The sequence below is a fragment of the Macaca nemestrina genome, chromosome X, assembly GCF_043159975.1.
Source record: "Macaca nemestrina isolate mMacNem1 chromosome X, mMacNem.hap1, whole genome shotgun sequence".
Lineage (NCBI taxonomy): Eukaryota > Metazoa > Chordata > Mammalia > Primates > Cercopithecidae > Macaca > Macaca nemestrina.
The window spans coordinates 54,556,591-54,579,212 of NC_092145.1; the positions used below are offsets into that span (position 1 = coordinate 54,556,591).

Sequence of the window (22,622 nt, forward strand, 5' to 3'; positions counted from 1 at the left end):
TGTGCCCTAAGCTGTAGCTATTCCTCTGCAACATGGCCAGGTGACACGGATTTCAGTGGGCCATATCTGTGTCTGAGGATACATCGGGTATCTGTTCACATCCTGAACTCCCAGTGAAGAGAACAAAGGCGATCTGCCTTTCCTGGATTGTTGTGAAGTTGGAGATTCACATGACCACAAATCTCATTTTAAAAAGACATTTGAGATAAGGCGTCTCCTTGGCAGTTCTTTTTGGACGATCCAGTGTTATCTCATCCACTCAAGAAAAAATTAATTTTCCAGGTCCTTCTATGGAATATGGTAGGTTTTTATAAAATGGGTTAAGTTGAGGCTTTGAGTCAGGAAACTCAAAGTGCTTAGGGAATATAAAGTAATTTGGTATTCAGGACTAGTGACTTCAGGAATGGTTGCTCAGGTTTTGGAATAATCTTGTCTGAAGAATTACCCTAAACTAATCATCTTGGGCTTCTACTTTCCCTTCACAGTATGAGATCCCAGAATCTCTCCTGACTCAGAGGACCCTGCAGTTCTCAGTTTGGCATCATGGCCGTTTTGGCAGAAACACTTTCCTTGGAGAGGCAGAGATCCAGATGGATTCCTGGAAGCTTGATAAGAAACTGGATCATTGCCTCCCTTTACATGGAAAGGTAGTCTGCTTTAACAACTCCTGCAGTTTGGATCTGAGGTAGAATTGTCTGCAGTAGCCTCTGCTGGTCTATGTTGGTAGCGTCTTTGAATGTAGTCTTCTCTGGAGTTCTAGTGCCCCCTGCTGCTGTTTCTGAGTTTGACAGCAATTTCAGAGGCATTTGTATATCAAGTGTGAGTTCTGTGTAAACCAGGCAAAGTATGAAGCCATGGTGTTGCTTTGAAAAAATTTTCATATGTGTATCAAGCTTTGTCTCCTAACCTTCCAGAATCTGGGTGTATCCTAACATCCTAACTCGCACCTCTTCTCCAAGCTAACCTTCTGTGTATATCCTAATCTGTATCCTTTTGCCAAGCCACCGCTTTACTTCCAAATGGGAAGTAAAGCAATTCATGGAGCTCCAATTGCTATGCTCTTGGTTACAGAGGCCAGGGAAATATTACTTTGGAGATGGCACCTCGGGCCAGAGTGTAGCAGTATGGCATAATCATGCCTGGGATCTGAGTGTAGACCTTGTATTGGAATCCTGGTTCTGTCACTGGCCAACTAGATGAGTCCCTTAACTTATAAAATAATGTAGGGAAATCATCTGGCTAAGAAGAAACTGCTAAAACAGAGGACTTATTCAGCAACTTCTTGATTATCAGAACTATACAATGACATGACAAAGTTCATCTTTAATTTTTTTTACACTAGCGTTTTAAATGTGGGATGGTTTTACATGGTCCATAGACTATCTTTGGGAAGTTAGATGAGAAACTAGTCATAGTGGCTGCCTCTAGGAATGGAGACTGAGGTAGAAGGAATATTTAGTTTTCTCTATATCCCCTTTTTAAGCATTTGAACTTTTTACCATATTAAAAAAAATAAGCAAAAAAGGACTTATGTACACATGGTTCGAAATTAAAACAACATAAAGTATATTAAAAGGAAAGTAGGTTCCATTCCTTAGAAATAACCAGTGTTAATGCTACTTGTGTATCCTTCTATAAATTTTTTATGGCTGGGTGTGGTGGCTCACGCCTGTAATCCCAGCACATTGGGAGGTGGAGGCAGGCGGAACACCTGAGGTCAGGAGTTCGAGACCAGCCTGACCAACATGGTGAAACCCCGTCTCTACTATATGCAAAAAAATTAGCTGGGCGTGGTGGCTCAAGCCTGTAATCCCAGCTACTTGGGAGGCTGAGGCAGGAGAATCGCTTGAACCCAGGAGGCGGAGGTTGCAGTAATCCAAGATTGCGCCTTTGCACTCCAGTCTGGGCAACAGAGTGAAACTCCATCTCAAAAAAAAAAAGAAAGAAAAAAGAAAAAGAAATTTTGTATTAAGCAGCACAGATATGCATCCGTGTATTTACATGTATATTTTTTCTTTTTTTACACAAGTGGGCTCACATGTACCTCATTGTACACATCTTTGTTTTTTCATTTAACAATATATCATGGGCATCCTTTTGTGCCATCACATACAGATCTATCTCATTTTAATTGCTGCTGCATAGTGTTTTTTCATGTGCCTGTATTATAATTTATTTACCATTCCCCGACTAATAGGCATTTAAGTTGTTTGAATTCTTTTTCGCTCTTAAGACTATGCTGTAATATATCTTGGTCTTCTTTTGTGAATGTAACTGTCAGAGAAATTCCTGTTGGTGGAATTGCTGAGTGAAAGGAAATATACATCCAATATTTTGATAGCTGTTGCCCTTGCAAAAAAAAAATAGTGACAACATTAAATTTGTCCCTTTAAATACTAATAAAAACAGGAATTCGTTCAGTAGCACAGTAGGATGACTATAGTCAACAAAAATATGTGTATTTCAAAATAACTAGAAGATTTGAAATGTTTCCAATGCAAAGAAATGATAAATGTTCAAAATGATGGATGTAACAAAATATCACATGTACCCCATAAATACATACAAATATTATACATCAGTAAAAAGACAGGAAAGAAATTATTACCAAACTATAACATATTATTACAAATTTAGAATTTCTTAACCATTTGGCACCCAAGTCATTCTCTACAGTCAATATAATTATATTGGAAATGTCACTGTAAATCATCATGAACTACTGCCATGAAACTGTTTTATATAAAGAGAAGAAATCACATTAACATGGAGGTATTTGCTCTTTGCAAATATTTGGAGCCAGAATAAAAATGTGCTACTAAAATAAATATGCCAGTTTCTAGCTAATGCTAAACTCCAATTTTTAAGAATCCACTGAAACTCACAGAACTTTTCTAAAAAATTAATTTTCTAGAAATGAATAAATTCTGTAGACATTTTATAAACAACGGAAAGACCACTCCCATATTATATATCGATTTTAACTTCTACATTTGTTGATTCTGGTTTTGTTTTTGTTTTTTCCCTAGCAATCCATTTGCTCGTATTCAGTTTTCCCTTGCCTGCATCTACCTCCTGATTCTTTTGTCTCTCTCACATATATTAAACTGTGTGTTCTGGGTATGTGGTATGTTGATCCAAACCTGTGGGGATTATGCCTTCCTAGCATTGGTGAGGACCTAGGTTAGAGGAACCCCAATTAACACAGGCAAGGCCAAGTGCGGTGGCTCTTGCTTGTAATCCCAGCACTTTGGGAGGCTGAGGTAGGCAAATCACTTGAGCTCAGGAGTTTTGGACCAGCCTGGGCAACCTGGCAAAACCCCACCTCTACAAAAATTAGCTGGGTGTGGTGGTGTGCGCCTGTAGTCCCAGCTACTTGGGAGGCTGACGCTGGAGAATCACTTGAGCTTGGGAGGCAGAGATTGCAGTTAGCTGAGATTGCACCATTGCATTCCAACCTGCCTGGGCTGTGGGAGTGAAACCCTGTCTCAAACAAGAACAAGAACAAAAACAAAAACAAAAACAAAACAAGCAGGTGAAAGGGCACCTTTAGTCTGCATCAGCTCATGCTCTGGATACTAAAGCATAAGGAACAAAGTCATGCAGAGAGATCCAGTAGAGTAAACCAGTTCTGCCAATCAAAGCCAAAGACAATAGGCCACTTGCTGCTCATCCCAGAAATTCATTCGTTCACTCTTACATTCATTCAGTAAATATTTGTGGAGCACCTACTATGTGCCAGATACTTTGCTAAGTGTTGGGCATACTAGGATGAACAAAAATAGGCTTGATTTCTGTCTCTTGGCACTTCGACTCTAGTGGTAGAGACAGACATTGATCAAAGGTAATTTACATAAATGCAAAATTTATAATTGTGGCATATTCAAATTCGTGTAACAGAGTTTCACCTATCCTTCAACTCCTTGCAAGCCCTCCTTTTTTCTTTTTTTGCGGGGAGGGACAGGGTCTGGCTCTGTCACCCAGGCTGGAGTGCGGTGGCACGATCTTGGCTCACTGCAACCTCTGCCTCCCGGGTTCAAGTGATTCTCATGCCTCAGCCTCCCAAGTAGCTGGGATTATAGGCCCACACCACCCAGTCGGCTGATTTTTGTGTTTTTTGTAGAGACGGGGTTTTGGTATGTTGCCCAGGCTGGTCTTGAACTCCTGGACTCAAGCATTTGCCCACCTCAGCCTCCCAAAGTGCTGGGATTACAAATGTGAGCCACTGCCCCTGGCTGAAAGCCCTCTTTCTCTCTTTTTTTCCCCCCAACAAGCCCTCTTTTTAAAAATACAAAGTATTTGAAATACCATACAAATGATATGAACTATTCACATTAAAAAGACACTAAATGTTTATTTGAGTAAAAAGGGGAACATCGTCTTTCGTTTCCCTATTCTGTTCCCTCCCTAGAGGAAACATTGATAAGTTTGTTCGTATCCTGGGTTTTTCTATGCAGTGTGGTATAGTGTTTAAAAGCATGGACTCTGGAACCAGTCTGTCTGAATTTGAATCTTGGCTCTGCTGATTACTAACTGTGTGACCTTGGGCGAGTTACTTAGCTTCTCTGTTCCTCTCTTCCATCACTTGTAAAATGGGGATAATAGTACCTATCTCATAGAGACAGTCATCAAACAAAATGATACATCCAAAGTACTTATAACAGTGCCTAGCACATAGTAAGGGCTAACATAAGTGATAATGGTAATCGTTATTTACATACATTTATAGTCACATATACAAATATGAATATATTTTAATATAAGTGGAACATTTTTCTGCATCTTGCTTTGTTGACTTGACCCTATGTCTTGAATATCTTTCCATGTCAGCATGTACAGATTCACTGCATTCTTTTTTGATGATTGCGTGCCATATGCCATACAAGGACACTACAATTATTCATTTAACTCTTTCTATATTGATTGACATTTAGGTCGTTTCCACTTTTTGGCTATTACTAACAATGCTGGTAGCAAGATTCTCCGTCATGCTGTCAGTCCTTCATGAGTTTGTATGGCAACCTTGCTTGAAGATCTTTGAGAGTATTTGGAATAGAGTAACTATACCCCCAAAGTGGCATAATAGTGGGTATTGCAGAAGACTCTTTGTTGGTTCTGCCCTGTTTCCTTATAAAGAAACTGCCATAGAAACCTGTGGCTGCCATGGCCTAGGGACCCTGGATTATATTCATATGAAGAAGGATCCTCTTTTGCCCTGATGCTGTTCTTGGGGGGTAATTTTAGAATTTTCTCAGGGAGAAGTCCCAGCAATTCCTGAGAGACCCAGCTTGACCTGTTGGGTTTCCCTGTGTTTCAGATCAGTGCTGAGTCCCCGACTGGCTTGCCATCACACAAAGGCGAGTTGGTGGTTTCATTGAAATACATCCCAGCCTCCAAACCCCCTGTTGGAGGTGACCGGAAAAAGAGTGAGTTTTCTTTGGGGTCCTGGATTTAGCTGTCAGTCTTCTGCACAGGATCTGTGCAAGGCCGGTGCTTGCTACTGGCTAGCACTGTTGAAGAGACCAGATTGGGGTGCTCCCTGGATCTGCTAGGGAGGTTCCTTTACTAAGGAAGCCTCTCTGCGTTTTTCCAACCAGAAGAGAATGCCTTAGGGTTGGCATTCTTTTCTTTTTTTAGGCTATTAAATGGACTTGGTCTTGGTCCAGCTGTGGCAAGCTACTAAGAGGGCAGAAGAGAACAGAAACTTTGGGGCTGAGAAGGGTGGCTGGGAGAGGTGGTAAAGTATGAAGGACAGGAAGTTGAAAGCTGGGGAAGAATAATTCAACATGCCAGCCACTGGGTTAGTGACTACGGTTGTGTAGATGAGTAAAACATATTTGCTTTCCCTTGAAGAGCTTAAGTTTTGGCAAGAAATACTGTCATGTGCTAAAAGGACACAGATATAGGAGCCGTCAATTATGTCTGGTTACATTTGGGAGAGTTTTGAAGAAGTAACATTAAAACTGGATCTTAAAACTTTACCAGACAGAAAAGGAGCAGGATGAGGAGAGAAGAGCATTTTTAGAAGAGGGGATAACATAAGCAAAGGTTTTAAAAAGGCATGGTAAATGTGGGGTTGTGAGTGTGTCCCTTATTTTAGTGGGACTGGAGTTTTGGTACACTAGATGTGGGTGTGGGGCTGGAATTGGACATGAGGTGGGAGCCTGACTGAAGAGGGCCTTGAACATAAAGAGTTTCACTTGATCCACTGGCAATGTGTCGCCTAAGTTCTTTGAAAAAATACACCTTTGGCAGAGTCACATCTAGAAGGTTTGGGGGGAATCAATGATATCCCCAATGAAGGTATGTAGAATGACTAGAGAAGAGAGGCAAGTATAGAACCAGAGAGATCAGCAACATTTTGAAGCATGAAGAGAGAAAGAAGCACCAGTGAAGTAAAAGGTTATCAGGAGAGAGCTTCAAGAAGAAGGGGCGGGGGTTATCAACAGTATTGAAATACTACAGGGAGGTCAGACCAGATGAGGTCTGAGAAGACATGGCCAATTGGCATTAGATTGCATTTTCAGTGGATCAGTGAAAGCAGAAACCAGATTTCACTAGAAACTAGGGTGAGTGAATGGGCAAAGAAGTAGAGGTGGTAAGTGTGGACTTTTTTTCCCTCAGGATAATTGATGGTGAAAGAAAGTAGAGACATGGATAATAGCTTGAAGAAGAGATAAGGTTAAAGGGAGCTTTTCTTTTAGAAGTACTTTTTCAAAGAGATGAGATTAGTATATATTTAGACTGAGGGTTAGGGACTAGTGGAGAAAGAGATATTTCAATTGGGAGGTGGGGATTGAAATTGATGATGCCTGGTGTGTCCTGTGAAGTAGGGGTGGAATCAAGAACTCAAACGGAGTTCCCTCTTTTTTAAATAATTGAACAAATATCAGGCAACTTTATGTCTCTAAACCTCAATTTTCTCATGTACAAAATGAGGACCAAAATAGTGTGACTCTCCTAGAGTTGTTTTGAGAATTAAATGCTTAACATGGTATCTGGCACATAGCCAGTTTTCAATAGGCATTTATTGATATTGTGGTTGTTATTAATACAGCGCCTATTGCTTACTGGCAGGCACTGTGCTAGGCACTGAGGAAACAGGACAGGCATGGTTCTGTTATGGAGCTCGCTGCCTTTAGGAGCAAGGAAAGAAAGTGCTGCATAAACAAAGCTCAAGATAAACCTAGAAGTGTAAGGGGCTCACTTGCTATGGCTGACATCCCTTGCAGGTAAAGGTGGGGAAGGGGGAGAGCTCCAGGTGTGGATCAAAGAAGCCAAGAACTTGACGGCTGCCAAAGCAGGAGGGACTTCAGACAGCTTTGTCAAGGGGTGAGTCCCTAGACCAGCCCCAAACTAACCAGTTTCAGAACAAGAGAGCTAAGAGAAGAACCCAATTTACCTTTCTCTGTGGATATTATCCAGTGTGTCTTACCACTCCCGGCAACAAAATTTGTTCCTGAAATTAGGTAATGACAAAACCTCCACCACCTTTGCACTGCTCTGAGCCCAGTTTGGACTGGGCTGTAGACTTGATATTCCAAATAAGAGAGTTGTAGACAGGTTCTGACTTTTGTCTGACTCATGCTCTTAATTAATTCTGAGTAAAAACCTGTGCCTTCTGACTGTCTAGATTTGGGAGCTCAGGGCTTTGTTTCCCACAATTTTTAAGCTTTCCCCAAATGACAGATTTGACTTAATTTATCTAGAAATCATGTTTGGTTAAGCTTATAGATATTACTGTTGGTTTTATTTAAAGAGATAAATTGTCTAGTAGAAACAGAGCCAAATATTTAAAACCCATTTTCAGTGGAGCACAGAATAGCCTCACTAATACTATTACATTCATTTTCTGTCTAGGTTAAAGGAATTGAATCAGGTGAATGATCTAGTAGAGATAGTGGGAACTCTGCTTCAGCAGATTCAAGGAGGGGCGTGTGTACTAGGATCTGGATGTGGGTTCATCTTCCTGGGCTAGACCTGTGGTAGGGGAAAGGGGAATTTAGAGAGATAACTGCCAGCTTTGAGTAGGCTATTGATTACTCCCCACCCTCTGCCAGATACCTCCTTCCCATGAGGAACAAGGCCAGTAAACGTAAAACTCCTGTGATGAAGAAGACTCTGAATCCTCACTACAACCATACGTTTGTCTACAATGGTGTGAGGCTGGAAGATCTACAACATATGTGCCTGGAACTGACTGTGTGGGACCGGGAGCCCCTGGCCAGCAATGACTTCCTGGGAGGGGTCAGGCTGGGTGTTGGCACTGGTGAGATCCCCTCCCTCATCCTCACTTGTTTGAAGGCTTCTTGTCTGTTTGACTCCTATTACCACCCCCAGCCCCCCAACACAAAGCTCCTCTGTGATGACAGTTGTCTTCTTTCCTTTCAGTTAACATTCAGCCAATACTTATTGAGTGCCTACTATGTGCCAGGACTAGGGGAAGGCTGAGCTCATACACTGATATATGCACAGACAAATGTAACCCTGATTGCCAGGAACTCCATAATCTTCCCACCAAAAAAATCTACAAACCTGCCTATATGTATGTACCTATACATTCCATCTTCCCTCCTGTTAATAATGAAACAAGGGTCCTTGCTAGCAAAAGCCAAGCTCTCTCCAAGTGCTCTGGGCCACCTCCCCCCACCCTTCTCAATGACCTCACTTCTATAATCTTCATCTCTCAGTTTCATCCTCCCTACCTACCAGTGGTGAATACAGATATGCTCTGGTATTTCCAATCTTATGAAACAAAAATAAACCTTCCCTTGACCACATGTTCCCCTTCTAGTTTCTTAGAAAGAATTGTCTCCACTTCTCACCTCTCCTTCAGCTCTCCTTCACTGTGATCTGCTTTTGTCCCATCACTCTGCTGAGCAGTTGCTCTTGCCAAAGTGGTGTTCTCATCTCACTAGAATTTTCAGCACTATTTAACATAGTAGATCACTCCTCTTCACTTGAAACACTGAACTTCTATTGACACTGCATTCTGATTCCCTTTTAAGTTACTGCTCACCCCTTCTCAGTTTTCTTTGTAGTTGCTGCATTCTATACCCAAACTCTAAATGTTGGTGCTTGGTAGAGCTTAGTCTCGGATCCTCTTCTTTGCCCTCTGTCCAGTCTCTGCACTTGTATATTAATACACTTACATATTAATAATCACACAGAACATTTAACATGAAGCATATAGACTGATGTTTTTACACATGTAAGTCAATTCATGTCAGTCCCCTGTTAAAACCCCTCAGTAGCTTTCTGTTGTGCTTAGAAAACAATCCAAAGTTCTTACCATGCCTGCAGGTCCCTGTGTAACCTGTGCCCTCTATTCCTTTCTGATCCGTCTCATATCACTCTTCCCCTTGTTCACTATGCTTCAACCACATAACTTTCTGGTCTCCAAATATACCAAGCTCATTCCCACTTCAGAACCTTTGCAATTATTGTTTTCTCTCAATGGAAAGTCTGGTTCCTTCTCATCCTTCAGGTCTTGGTTCAAATGTCACTTTCTCAGAGAGTCCTCAGACCACTCTATCTGCACAGTAGGTCCTGAATCAGGCACTACACATCACCCTGTTTATTTACATCATAATGTTAATCTCACTATCTGAAATACTCTTATTTACTTGTATGTTTTCTATCTTCTCTATTCCAATGAAAGTTGCCTGAGGACAGGGACGTTTTCTGCTTTGTTTACTGGTGTCTCTAGAGCCTAGAAGAGTACCTGGCACACAGTAGGCACTCAATAAATGTTTGCTGAATTAATGGGTGAATATACAAGAGAATAGGAATGGGGCCACATACGATCCTCACTTCTGACCTGGAGTCTGCAGCTAGAGGAAAGGTGTTTAGCTTTAAAAGAAAAAAGTTGGCCGGGCACGGTGGCTCGCGCCTGAAATCCCAGCACTTTGGGAGGCTGAGGCGGGCGGATCATGAGGTCAAGAGACTGAGACCATCCTGGCCAACATGGTGAACCCTGTCTCTACTAAAAATACAAAAAAATTAGCTGGGCGTGGTGGTGCAGGCCTGTAGTCCCAGCTACTCTGGAGGCTGAGGCAGTAGAATCACTTGAACCCAGGAGGCGGAGGTTGCAGTGAGCCAAGATCACACCACTGCACTCCAGCCTGGTGACAGAGCGAGACTCTGTCTCAGAATAATAATAACAATAATAATAAAAGAAAAAGTTTAAGTACATTTGGCAGTAGCTCTGGCATGAGGTGTCAGGCGCTAGAACTCTGTAACAGCCTCAGAATACAAAGTCTCTAGTAACTGCATGCCATTTGGAGTCTGATTTCATCAACCCAGAGTCTCTTGACAAGAGTCTCAGGAGTACAGGTGAGGGAGCACTTCCCAGACTGCTGTGCCCATCAGCCCATCTTCACAGGAAACTGTCTATTATGGGGTGGCTACTCTTGCTGTACAACCCATCTTCCCTGGTGGGCTGAGAGTGGGGCCCCTCTTTAGCCTCCTCTGGTGTTTCTCCTCAGGGAACAGTAATGGGGAAGTGGTGGACTGGATGGACTCGACTGGGGAAGAAGTGAGCCTGTGGCAGAAGATGCGACAGTACCCAGGGTCTTGGGCAGAAGGGACTCTGCAACTCCGTTCCTCAATGGCCAAGCAGAAGCTGGGTTTATGAGTCCCTGTCCTCTTCTGCAGGTCCAGCCCTGGCAAGGGCCAGGCAGAGGAAGTGAAGAAACCAAGAGCAAAGATTTATAATTTAATGTGTGTGTATAGATATGTGTGTGTGTGTGTGTGTGTGTGTGTACATGTACAAACATGTATTTTCTGCATATCTCATTATGCTGGCTAGAGTGATGCAGACTTGTTCTCCTTTTTAAAGCAGTCTCAAGAATAAGCATCTCTTCAAAATGTTTCTGTGTATAATCTAGTATATTTTCAGAGTCCATTTTTTCTTATGTCTTTATAAGGTTTACTTAAAAACATCTTTTAAAACAAGCTTTTATCTTCTGTCTTGCTATCATTGTTCCTACTTCCCTAGGAAACCCTGGCTACCTTTGGCATTAGGACCAGTCTGGGTTTTAAGGCTCTGGGAAGCAGGGTTGGGTTACTAAAGACAGAGGAATGTTGGGGAGAGGTGAGTAGTTCCTTCCTCTTTCTCCTCTCTGGTTTATGCTTTTAACTTATTTTCTACCTTGATAAACTTCTGGAACTTGGCTTTTAAATTTAACTGTTCTAGTTTTTAAGCAGTTTCCACCTTGCTTTGGTCTAATGCTTTTCTTTGAAATGCTAACAGAATTCCCAAGCTTTTTCCAGTTCTAGACATCTTTACTAGACCTTTGGGGGACTCTTATAATGGAGCTGCTTTAGAAAAGCACTTTAATTAGATAATGTATTTTGACTAAAAGTCATGAGCATGCCCAGTGAGAGCTTCTAGCTGATCTCAGAGGACTGGAGTGACTGAGGGTAAAATGTCTCACAGCCCATGCTGAATTTTCTGTATTTTAAACTGATATTGCAGTGATTGGAGAGAGAGCTCCTCATTTCTCGAATGAAAGATGAGATATATTCATCCTCATGTACCACATCTGTCTTAGTGTTTGTGTCTGGGGTGTGTTATCAGACAGCATGGTCTACATACCACTGTGTCAGTCAGAAGAACCAAGTGTTATCTCAACTGGCCCAGTGTTTCTCCAGGCTGGGGACTGTTAAGGGCTCTAAGGGAATGTAGACAGAGTCTCCCTGTGGTTCTGACTTCCTGCTTGATGAGCTTTCAGTTCCTGTTTTTGCTATTGTTTCCTAAATTTGACCTACATATTACATGGGTGTAGTGTGTTGAGGCTTTTCAAAGAAGGGTCTAGTGAGCTAAGTTTCATCTTCTGGTACTCACTGATCCAAACTGACCTTTCTGTTCTTATAAGCGTTTCTAGCCAAAGTTGTGTGTGGAAGGAGTGTATAGCAGAGAGGAAATCCCTTTCAACAGAGTCAGCTGCTAACTGATTTCCTATAAGGACACTGGATTAAGGGCAGCTACAATGGTTTCTATTGTATGTATGAACCGAATGGAGGAATGTTTTCAAAGATTGATTTGGTGTGGATTGCAATTGTAATGGAAGGCATAACTTGGGATCCCAGGCTGTAACTTGCTCTTTTGTTTCCCACCCCCCGACATGTACGTGTGCTTTAATAAAGCTTTCTCACTTGTCAAATGTTTGCGTTTGTTAGTTCTATAAATGCTTTTGTCTCTGATGTCCCAACTCACTGTTGCTTTTCCCATGGCTTGAAGGATAAGAACCAAAGTGATAAATGCTCTTCCCTAACCATCCTGTGCTGATTGAAGAAAATTTGCCTTTTCCCGCATTGCTGCCTGATACCTTAAATGCCTGATACCTTTGCTGAGCTTGATCCCTTGTCCTTTGTGTTTAGTATCTAAGGAGAGAACTGAGAAATCATCCTAAAAGTGGCACCACTTTTCTATCTCGTAACAAAGGAACCCTTCCTTTAGCTTTGTAGACACTCCTATACTGGAGGAAGGAGAGAGATGTTCATACAGGAGGTGAGGGAAGACATTCCCTGCTATAAGCACTTCTTTCTGGATCCTTCAATTTCTCTGGGAGGCGGGGACTTTTTCTTTTACTCCTCCTACCATTATGTAGTTTTGAGAGAGAAATAACACAGGTGCCAAGTAACCTAGCTCAGAAATAAGGCTCTTGATTTCTAGGTAGAACCCAAGCAATTCTTGACCTCTTGTGCAAAAGGGCATTAATAGATGTCAAATGCTGCTTATGTACAAGGCTTCATATACTATTTCTTTAATTTCTCCAACCACTTTATGAAGTAGGAAATCTTCCCTTTTTACAGATGAGGAAACTCAAGCCCACTGTCACGTGACAGAGTTGGGCTTTGAACCAAAGTCTGACTACTGCACCATGCGGCCTCCTGTGAGAATGATATGTGTGTGATGGGTGAAGAGTCAAAGGAAGAGATGACTCATCTCTTCTAAAATATATTAAATAAGTTCAATTTACAAAAAGTAGGACAATCAGAATGCTTTGGATATTACCTAGCCAACTTAGTGACTGTACTGCTTGTGAGTGAGTGTGTGTGTATGTGAGAAAGAGACAGAGAAGTAGGGGAGAGGGACAGGCAGGATAAGAGAGAGTGGGGCATGGGGGAGAAGTGGAGGAGAGGTGGGTAGAGAGAGAGGTACAATATATACAGGGGTCGGGGTAGCCCCTTTGGGTCTGGCTGTGGGCCTTATTCTGCTGCTGTCTCTCCCCTACTTTAGAAGTTAGGATTTCTCAAGTCCTCATCTTCAAAGGACTACAAAGGAGGTTACTGTAAAACTTTACATAAAGAAAGCAAGATTGACTTGCCTTGACTATTCAAAATGAAATTAAACAAAAGCTCCTGGGCTTTTGTTTATATGCAACTGGGCGACAGTTGCATATAAATGTTCCTTGAGTCAGGTCCAGGTGGAGCTCTGTTTCGCAGATAGTGGGCCTGCTCTGTTTGGGCCTTTGACCTGCTAGCATGTCCTGGCTTGCCACTTGAAGTGTTAGCGATAAACACAAGGAAGGGCATTCATCTCGCCCAAGGTGCAGTCTTTGCCTTTGGAACCACAGACCTAGTCTGACCAGAGATTTTCCACATGAACTCATTGTATCTGCCTTCTGCCCAAAACTTGCCTGCTGCCTCTCACAGTTCCCATATTTCCCTGGAGGGAAGAGGGAGAAGGGACCTTTTTGCTCCAACTTTGAACATTTCCTCCATGTTCCATTCTACCCAGCAACTCCCTAAATTTTTATTTTGCATTTAAAGAATGAGATTTCCACTAAAATCCCAGTGGAAGGAGCTTCTCTCTGACTCACTGCTCCCCCCATTTGTTCTGGGCTCATGATTTATGTCCCATCACTCTGCTTTCAAGACTGAATTTTCTCAGGTTGAGAGCCTTTCATTTCCCTCTTTCCTCCTGAGCCCACTCTGAGCCTTGTGTCTGGGTAGGATTATAGAACATGGAAATTTTCTCCTTGCTTACAGCTTTCAGTTGTCTTTAAATGGGAAGTAGGAAAAGAAGTAGCATCAGGATGGCATAATGTCTAAGAACATTATGCCTCTAGAGCCAGGCTGCTGGTGTTGAAATCCTGACTCTGCCACTTACTAGCTGTCTGATCTTAGGCAAATTGCCTAATCTCACTCAACTTCAATTTCCTCATTTGTAAAATGGGGTTAATAACAGTACCTACCTCATAGGGTTCTTGTGAAGACTTCAGAGCCAATCAGTAGAGTGTTTAGAACAGCACCTGGCACATAGTGCTCGAGCATGATGAGCTCTGCCTCCCCATCCAGCCTGCTTCCTTCTCCCCTGAAGTCATCCACTGATGACCCCCTGAGTAAAGCTGAAGGAGAGAGGCTGCTGAGTCTTAGCTATGACTCTGGGTTTCATGACTGTATGAAAGAAGCTTCTCAGCAGCAAGGGAGAGAACACTTTTCTTTCAGACACTGGCACACCATTGAGAGGGACTGCAGTCAGAGCAGGGATCTGTGTGTGGCTCCACCTCGAATTTTAGGCCTGGTATGGCTTGATTTTTGTGCTGCTATAGCTCCCACCTGCTCTGTGCTCATCTCTCAAAAGGGGATGAGTATCTGAAGAAGTGAATACATGAGGCGGGTCTGTTTTGCTTTTCTTTCCCTGCAACCTGCAGTGGTGGTTTTGAAGTTTCCTAAGTAACAAGCTGGGAATTCCTCTGAAGAAGGGAGAGAATTGTTTGCCTTCTGCTACAGAAACGGGAGGCCTCAGGAAGAAGGGGTTCTTTCCCGTGAGCCAGCTGGAGGGCCCCAGAGAGCATTCTGCTCTGATTGGATACATCTTCCCAAGCTCTCTCCCACTGCAGGGTTTTCCTAACAGTGAAGTAATGGTTCAGATAACATTTGCTGCCCAATGCCCTAGAAGGGGAAATGACAAACAAGTTCAAGAGTGTTTTGGGCCGGGCACGGTGGCTCATGCCTGTAATCCCAGCACTTTGGGAGACCGAGGTGGGCAGATCATGAGGTCAGGAGATCGAGACCATCCTGGCTAACACGGTGAAACCCCATCTCTACTAAAAATACAAAAATTAGCCAGGCATGGTGGCGGGCACCTGTAGTCCCAGCTACTTGGGAGACTGAGGCAGGAGAATGGCATGAACCCGGGAGATGGAGCTTGCAATGAGCCGAGATCGCGCCACTGCACTCCAGCCTGGGCGACAGAGCGAGACTCCATCTCAAAAAAAAAAAAAAAAAGTTTTGTACCCTGCTACCTCATCCTATAAGGAAAATCCAGCTACACTTGCTTAAAGTGTAAGCTGGTTTCTGTTGTGCTCATGCTGCCCTCTGCTGTCACCTCAGGGTAGAGGAACCAGTTAAAACAGCCAGTTCGTGAGTGAATTTAGGATTTACTTTTCTGAAAGACTTTGGAGAGCTGGGCAGGGGCCCGGGTTAGGAAAGGAAGAACTTCTACCCCCAACCCACTGCCCAAGGCCTGTCCTCAGTCCCTACCTAGCTTCTAGGGAAACTATTAAACAGCCCTAAAAGGATGCCTGGAAACGTTGTAGGATTTGGCAAAGTCACCCACCTCAGAGTCCTGTCCCTAGAACTGTGGGAAACCATTTCCTCCTTTTATTAGGTCTCAGTTTCAGCTAACTAGAGGAGCTTTTCCATTGACTTCAACCATGCCCTGGCTCAAGTTCACTCGCATATGTCCCTTTGCTCCCGGCGCTGGGTCAACTCCTGATTGCTCAGTAGGTAGTCATCAATGAATGTGAAGATTTCCTCGGGGGTGACAGGTTCCATGTAGCGGTCTCGGTCGATGCCCTGCTTGTCAATCAACACCATATTGAAGTAGGAGCGAGTGAGGCGCTGAAATTGCCTAGAGAGAGCAGCCCAGGGAGGTATGAGACCTTGTCTGGGCACCTATCCCCCCAGGCTCTACTACCCTCTGACTTTTTGCACCTCCACTCATGGACTAATTCCTTCCCCACCTCATCCCTGGTCCCCATCCCCTCTACTTCTTGTCTCAAGTCTCTTTGTTTTTCTGTGTTCAGACTCTACTCTTGCTGCCTCTATGCATCTAGTTCTGCTAAGCAGTCCCTTCCTCACCTCAGCTGCGACAGCTTTGTTATTAACAGGCAGTGCTTTCATTGTAGGCCCTTTTAAGCAGGGCTATCACATATTGCTGTGCAGGCTGCACAGGGTGACTCCAGGGGCCACCCGCTGCAGAGACTGTGCTGTGTATGCACATCATATATGGCAGTCCTTAGGTTGATAAATACCTTCTGGTTAACTCTTCCATCTGTAGCTGCAAGTCTGCAGTCTCCCTCTGAGTGTTTTCTAGTCTCTTCTCTAATTGGGACTGAATCTTCCTGTCCCCACTGAGACTGCGCTCTAGAGGCAGGTATAGTTTCTCTATTGTTTAGAGGCACTGCTCTAAAACAGAGCAGTAATGGCTTTCTTGGCCCTGAATATATGTGAAGGTATTAGAAGGGTGATACTGGATAGATAATGAGAAAGACCCACTTCTTCCATTACCTGTCACCTCTAATGTTCTCTTCCCCTGGAGTTGATAGATATGACTCAGATTTCAGTGCTTAAAGATGCCTTTTGTGATGGGCATGGTGGCTCATGTCTGTAATCCCAGCAGTTTGGGAAGCCGAGGTGGGCAGAACACCTGAGGTCAGGAGTCTGAGACCAGCCCGGCCAGTATGGGGAAACCTGTCTCTACTAAAAATACAAAAATTAGCTGGGCATGGTGGCGCACACCTGTAATCCCAGCTACTCGGGAGGCTGAGGCAGGAGAATTGCTTGAACCTGGGAGGTGGAAGTTGCAGTGAGCTGAAATCGTGCCATTGCATTCCAGCCTAGGCGATAAGAGCAAAACTCCATCTCAAAAAAAAGAAAAAAAAAGATGCCTTTTGCTCCTTTGGAGACTGAAGGCAAAGAGATGAGGCCAGAAAATAAGAGCCGGGGCTTATCTGAGTCAAGTTTGGGTTTACTGTCTCAGCCCTGGCTGTGCTTCAGAGTCCCCTCAGGTGCCTTTGTAAAAGCACATTCCTAAGGTGGTGTGGGGTGGGCCTGGTCATCTGTATTTTAAGCCCTCATTTGATTCTGATGTTCTGCCAAAGTAAAGAACTCTCTGGTCTTACCTAATGCATCCATAAGAGTTCAAACACAAGAAGTGCCCCGAGAGAGTAGTGTCTGATGGTTCCCCAGTAGTCTGCTTTTGCCAGTGTCCTGCCTAGGGTTTCTCCCCCGGCCCCAGCCATCCTCCCCAACACCGCGCTTGGCAGCCTCCCAGCCTGGACCTGAGCTCCTCGATGATGTTGGCTGACAGCTGTTGCTCCCGGATGCGCCCCACCTCCTGAGGTGGCTGTCCCACCAGTTCAATGATGGTCACATGCCGCAAATCCAGTCCACAGGTGGATTGCTGGGAGGGAGAGAGAACATTTTACACAACAGGGCTGTGCGTTCAAACCTAAGGCTACTTGGCTGATTCCTCGTGGGACCACATGAAGCAGTGTGGGAAAGGAGCCCCTTCTCCCCCAGTGATCACGTAATCACGCTGTGGGGTCTACAACAACCTGTTCCCTGTGTCATTCCGGAAGTACTTGCCCCAACGGTGCTTCCTTCATTCTACTGAAACCAGTTACACAAAGTGGGGTAGAGAAGAGAAATTCAATGACTAAATTGCAGGAACATAATCATTGTTTAAGTTTGCATAGGTTTTAAATTATATAAGTTCTTAATGAATAGCCAATGTGATATGATAATGGCTGTTGTTTATTGAATACACAAACCTAATGCTTTGTAGACGTAATCTAATCCTCACAACACCCCTCACAAGCCAGGTGGTGACAATAACATGCTGAGCCAAGATTCAAACTGAGGACTGATGCCCCCTGCCCAAGCATGTGCTCTTTACCAATAGGCTACCTGGCCAGGGCCTTCGCTCAGTCTCCAGGATTTCTCCAAAACTGTGCCCAGTGCTCTTTTCATTACCCCTTGTTACCTTCCTCGCACTGGGCAGCGCAGCTTGCAGTCCAACCCCGGATCTCCGTCCTGCCTTGTCTTGCAGGATTACCTACTAGCCAGTTACCAGGGTGAGGTTTAAAGAGACCTTGAATACTCCCCGGCACCCCACCTCTGTTTCATCTTTGGGCTTCCCTTCTAGTCCTCACCCTCAGGGTCACTATGCTTGCTGACAGGTTCCTTTTCTTGTTCTTACTCCCTTGCTTCCAACTGAACTGTTGCCTTTGTCATCCTTTTTGGGTCTCTGGATGAATAAGGTCTTTTTGGTCTAGACCCTCCAGCTTTTTTTTTTTTTTTTTTGTAAAACTACTTCCATCCTGGGCCCCTGAATATTCACTCGGCAACTTCTAAGATTCAACCTTTAGAAACCTCCTAAGTAGCTTTTTCTCCCACATGGGTATCCAGCCCCTTGCAGCTCCCCAGAGCTGCTTCTGTTAGTTTTGTCAGCATACCCTGAATTATCTTCAGTAACCTAGCCTGTTCTTTTATAAGTCCCCATAATCATATTTATTCTGTCCTATCGACCTCTCCCTACCAGTGGCTTTGGCTAGGTATCTCTTATGTTAAAAACTGTCATGCAACTCTCATTTTACTTTGAGATATCATAACACTTTTCCTTCTTTTCTGCTACTGGTAGTGGCTAAGAGCACAGATTCTGCAGCCAGACTCCCTGTGTTCAATCCCAGCTCCACCACTTACTAGCTAGTGACCTTGGGCAAGTGACTTAATCTCTATGCATCAGTTTCCTCACCTATTTAATGGGGATAACAATAGTATCTACCTCCAAAGGGTTGTGAGAATTGGATGAATATGTGTAAAACCCATAGATCAGTACTGGATACCTACGTAGCACTTACTGCATAAGTGTTCGTTAGTGCTCTTACTCCTTGAAAAAATAAACATAGTTAATTCCCAACATTTACATTTGATCATAGCTGTCTTGCAAGTCTCTTCAGAGTGCTTTGCCACACTCCCTTCCCATCTTTCACCCAGCTCCCTGCAAGTCACAGCCACCACTCCAGTGACTTTATTGCCTTTTCAGTAAAAGCAGTTTCAAAAATGTGCTAAATATGTCTATGGTAAGACTGATCAAATGCTATCCACAAAAAGTTTCAGGAAGTAGGTAAGGTTTGTGCTGCAGAGAACATCTCTGATTTGGAAAAGGTAAGGGGTAATTTACAGGAGATAAGCCCTCATTAGGGGAATGGGCCTTACCTGTAGCATAGAGATCTGCATTTTATAATATCGGTTGGAGGGATCAGGAGCTGAGATGATGAGGAGTCGCTGTTTCTCATAGAATTGATCCAGGAGACCAGCAGCTGAGTTGACATTGACGTTAATCTTCATAGCTAGGGCAAAAGCAGGTGACCAGTCAGAGTACGGCTTCTCCTCCATCCCAGCTTAGGTAACCTAACATCTTGAGGTATTCCAGTCTTTCAGGTTACCTCTCTCTGGCTGTTTCTCCTGTCCCTTGGGGGAAATCCTAAAAGAACACTTGGAGATTTTAAACCCTTCTTCTTGGGGTAGTAGTCGTCTATGGGGGAATGTTAGTCTTTAAATTAGACACATCCCAGAACCCCCCATTCCCACATCATATACATCGTTACTGGACCCCTGTGCCATGAGGAAGATCCTCCAAAGTTCCCCAGATCACCACATCCACTTGCCCCTGTTTCACTCACGAGTACAGATTGGTGGTGAACCTGACCACTGGCGGCTGGATTGACAGACCCGGGAGGGTGTCCCCTGGCGATCATAACCGCCATCACAGTGGTATTCACAGGTGGCACCATAGTTGTCCCCTGCTGAGGTGCAGGTGAGGTAGCCGTGCTGCGGAGGTTTCAGAGTTGGGCAGCGTCTCACTGTCAGGGAGGAGCTCAAGTTAGAAGTTATGGTGTTCCTTATAAGAAAGAAAGGCTAAGAGGGTGCCCATGCTGGGCTTTCTAGACCAGAAGACTTAGGATGATCAGAAAAATGGCCTTTCTATATTTCCAGTGGCTGGAGATGGAGCTGGAATTTTCCTTTCTTAAGGAATTAAATCTGAAATGCAGACAAAGGTTTGTAAAGTCTGGAAACACAGGTGAATATACATGTTGTCATCAAAAGACTGACAATCTTTAAAAGAAAATATTATCTGTTTCCGGACTTTATGGACGTGCTGTGTAAAGATGACTACCTTGCAGAATTCCTCTTAATAGCAGAAATAAGTTGGAGGAATCTTAAATGTTCATTGGTAGGAGAAGGGTTTAGCAAATTATGATATATTCTTAGAGCAGAATATTATGCTGTCATTAAAAATATTTCTGAAGAATTTTAAAATAACATGAGACAATTACTTTGTTAATGAAAAGTGAAAAGGATGATTTATGATTGGATATACAGTATAATCGCAACTATATGTTTTTTAAAGTATGTATAGAAAAAAGACTGGAAGGAAAATACCAAAAAGCTAATAGCAGTTGCCTCTGGATGATGGGGTAATACATTTTTCCCCTTTATATATTTCCTTATTTATCAAATGTTCAACAATAAGCATGAATTATCTTTATAATGAGAAAAGCAAAACAAAACAATACAACACAAAGCAAAGAGGAAGAATCAGGTAGCCAACACCACCAATTTTAGCAGAGGTGAATGATAGAATGAAGGCAGATTACATGTGATCATTTTGAAGTCTAAGAAGAGAAATGGATAAAGAATATCCTTGTGAATTTTATCTGGATTTAGGATAACGAGAGTCTTGTTGATGAGAGTCTTGTTGGAGAGTCAAGGTCTCAGAAACATGTGTATGCACATGTAATGTTGGCTTCCTAAATAAGCCTGTTTGGTGAACTTGTTTTTCTCCCTCCCCAGTATAAATGAGGTGTGTCTCTTCCAGGCATAGAGAGGAGAGACATGGGGTGGGTCAGGGTAGAGCAGGATTAATGAACAATATGGAAACTAAAGAATTCTTTCTGACCTTGTACTTTCACAATGAACTTGCAGCTGGCCCGGTTGTAGGCTCGGTCATAGGCAGTGTAACGAATCACGTGCTCCCCTTCAGGAAAGTGAGAGCCAGGCTCAGGGCCCCGAAGTGTCACCCTGCATGGGACAGGGTGAAAGAAACACTGAGGAAAGAAACCCTTAGAATTGAAGTCTGAGGCACATCCCCACTGTCACCTTAGCCTGTGCAGTTTCAGTGTGACCAGCCTGAATGACTGAGAGAAGCCGAGGGAAGGCATAAGCGGCATCCATTATTCAGGCTCACCTGGTGATGGTACCATCAGCAGAATCTTTCACCAATGGCGGGTCCCAGTATACTCGAGCAGTCAATTTCTCTGGCTCTGCCATCTTCTCACGTGAGTGGGGACAGCGGATCTTGGGGGGATCTATGTCTGCCAAGGTGAAAAATCAAGTGCTGACTCTTGGGCCCCCTGCTTTCCCTGGAGGGAATCCACTGAAGCAGTGCCACACACCACACACCACACGCTGGGTAGGTAAAAAGTTCAAGGTGCTCAAGGAAACTGGGGAAGGAAGCCCAACTCCAGGGGAGAATATCATTTTGTTCAGCAAATACCCAGGGTGCTACCCTCATAGCTAAGAGGAATGCCTTCTGTGGTGAGAATTCCACATCTCTTGTCGATATAATGCTGAGGTGGCTCTTTGCACCAGGACAACTGGGAGCAACCAGCATTTACCTACACATACAGGCTCGCCTCCACTCCATCTCCCATCTTCCATGCAGATTCGGCTGCGATCACCTTCCAGGTGGTAGCCACTGGAACAGCTATAGTCACAGCGAGAGTCAAGAAGCACTCCATTTGTGCAGGTGTAAGTGCCACTAGTGATGAATGGCAGTGCGTGGCATCTCATCTCTAAGAGAAAACCAAGTGGCAAGCTCAGTGGCTTGTGCAACTATGTGGAGGTGATGTCTGGGCATCTAGCACAGGGAGAAACATCAGAGAGAGCAGAAAATACAAAAACCCTACCTGAACTGCCCTTACAATTTTGTGCCTAACTGCCTTTTCCCCTAATTGTCTTTGTATTTTCGTAAAGTATAGCAGCACCCTTGGGCAGAGGGGTGTCAAAAAAGTAAATTACTTGTCCAACCATATAGACTTCAAAATCAGACCTAACATTGTACATTGCCAAAATCCATAGAATATGCAACAAGAGTGGGCCTTAATGTAAACTATGGAATTCAGGTGACAATGATATATTAATGTATGTTCATTCAACTGTAAAAAGTGTAACACTCTGGTGGGAGATGTTGACAACAGGGGAAGCTGTACATGTGTGGGTGCAGGGGATAAATGGGAAATATCTATATATTTCATTCAATTTTGCTGTGAACTTAAAACTTCTCTAAACAAATAGAATCTATTTTAGAGGGGGAAGTAAAACAACTTATCAAGAGTAAAAAAAAAAATCAGACCTGAGTTTGCATCCCAGTTCTACTTCTTACTAGCTCTGTAACTTTAAGAAGTTGCCTCATCTCTTTGAGTCTCAGTGTTTTCTTCAGTGAAATGTGGATACCTCATAGGATTGTTGTATAAATTAAAAGAAACAATGCATATATCCTCTGGGCTCATTTAGGGCCTTAGCAACTGAGAATTTTTGTC

General features: G+C 43.5%; 2 protein-coding genes across 9 annotated transcripts in view; one reads left to right on the forward strand and one right to left on the reverse strand.

Moving 5' to 3' along the window:
• Positions 1 to 13,360, forward strand: part of LOC105499292 (synaptotagmin like 4) — a 56,973-nt gene extending 43,613 nt beyond the window's left edge. For all 4 annotated transcript variants that reach the window (XM_071088802.1, XM_071088801.1, XM_071088803.1 and 1 more), the window contains 5 exons: positions 486 to 647; positions 5,318 to 5,426; positions 7,233 to 7,332; positions 8,061 to 8,269; positions 10,488 to 13,360. In XM_071088802.1, the coding sequence (XP_070944903.1) occupies positions 486 to 647; positions 5,318 to 5,426; positions 7,233 to 7,332; positions 8,061 to 8,269; positions 10,488 to 10,636 (729 nt within the window). In that variant the 3' untranslated portion in view covers positions 10,637 to 13,360. The remainder of the gene's footprint in view (positions 1 to 485; positions 648 to 5,317; positions 5,427 to 7,232; positions 7,333 to 8,060; positions 8,270 to 10,487) is intronic.
• A 1,863-nt stretch (positions 13,361 to 15,223) lies between these two features.
• LOC105499293 (sushi repeat containing protein X-linked 2) overlaps positions 15,224 to 22,622 on the reverse strand; it is a 32,336-nt gene continuing 24,937 nt past the window's right edge. For 4 of the 5 annotated variants that reach the window (XM_011771812.3, XM_011771813.3, XM_011771811.3 and 1 more), the window contains 7 exons: positions 21,699 to 21,875; positions 21,269 to 21,395; positions 20,981 to 21,102; positions 19,704 to 19,883; positions 19,237 to 19,370; positions 17,298 to 17,419; positions 15,225 to 15,865 (listed from right to left, as the gene is read on the reverse strand). In XM_011771812.3, coding sequence (XP_011770114.1) covers positions 15,685 to 15,865; positions 17,298 to 17,419; positions 19,237 to 19,370; positions 19,704 to 19,883; positions 20,981 to 21,102; positions 21,269 to 21,395; positions 21,699 to 21,875 — 1,043 coding nt within the window. In that variant the 3' untranslated portion in view covers positions 15,225 to 15,684. Of the gene's footprint in view, positions 15,866 to 17,297; positions 17,420 to 19,236; positions 19,371 to 19,703; positions 19,884 to 20,980; positions 21,103 to 21,268; positions 21,396 to 21,698; positions 21,876 to 22,622 lie in introns of all 5 variants that reach the window. The other variant, XM_024786922.2, reaches the window with a different exon arrangement.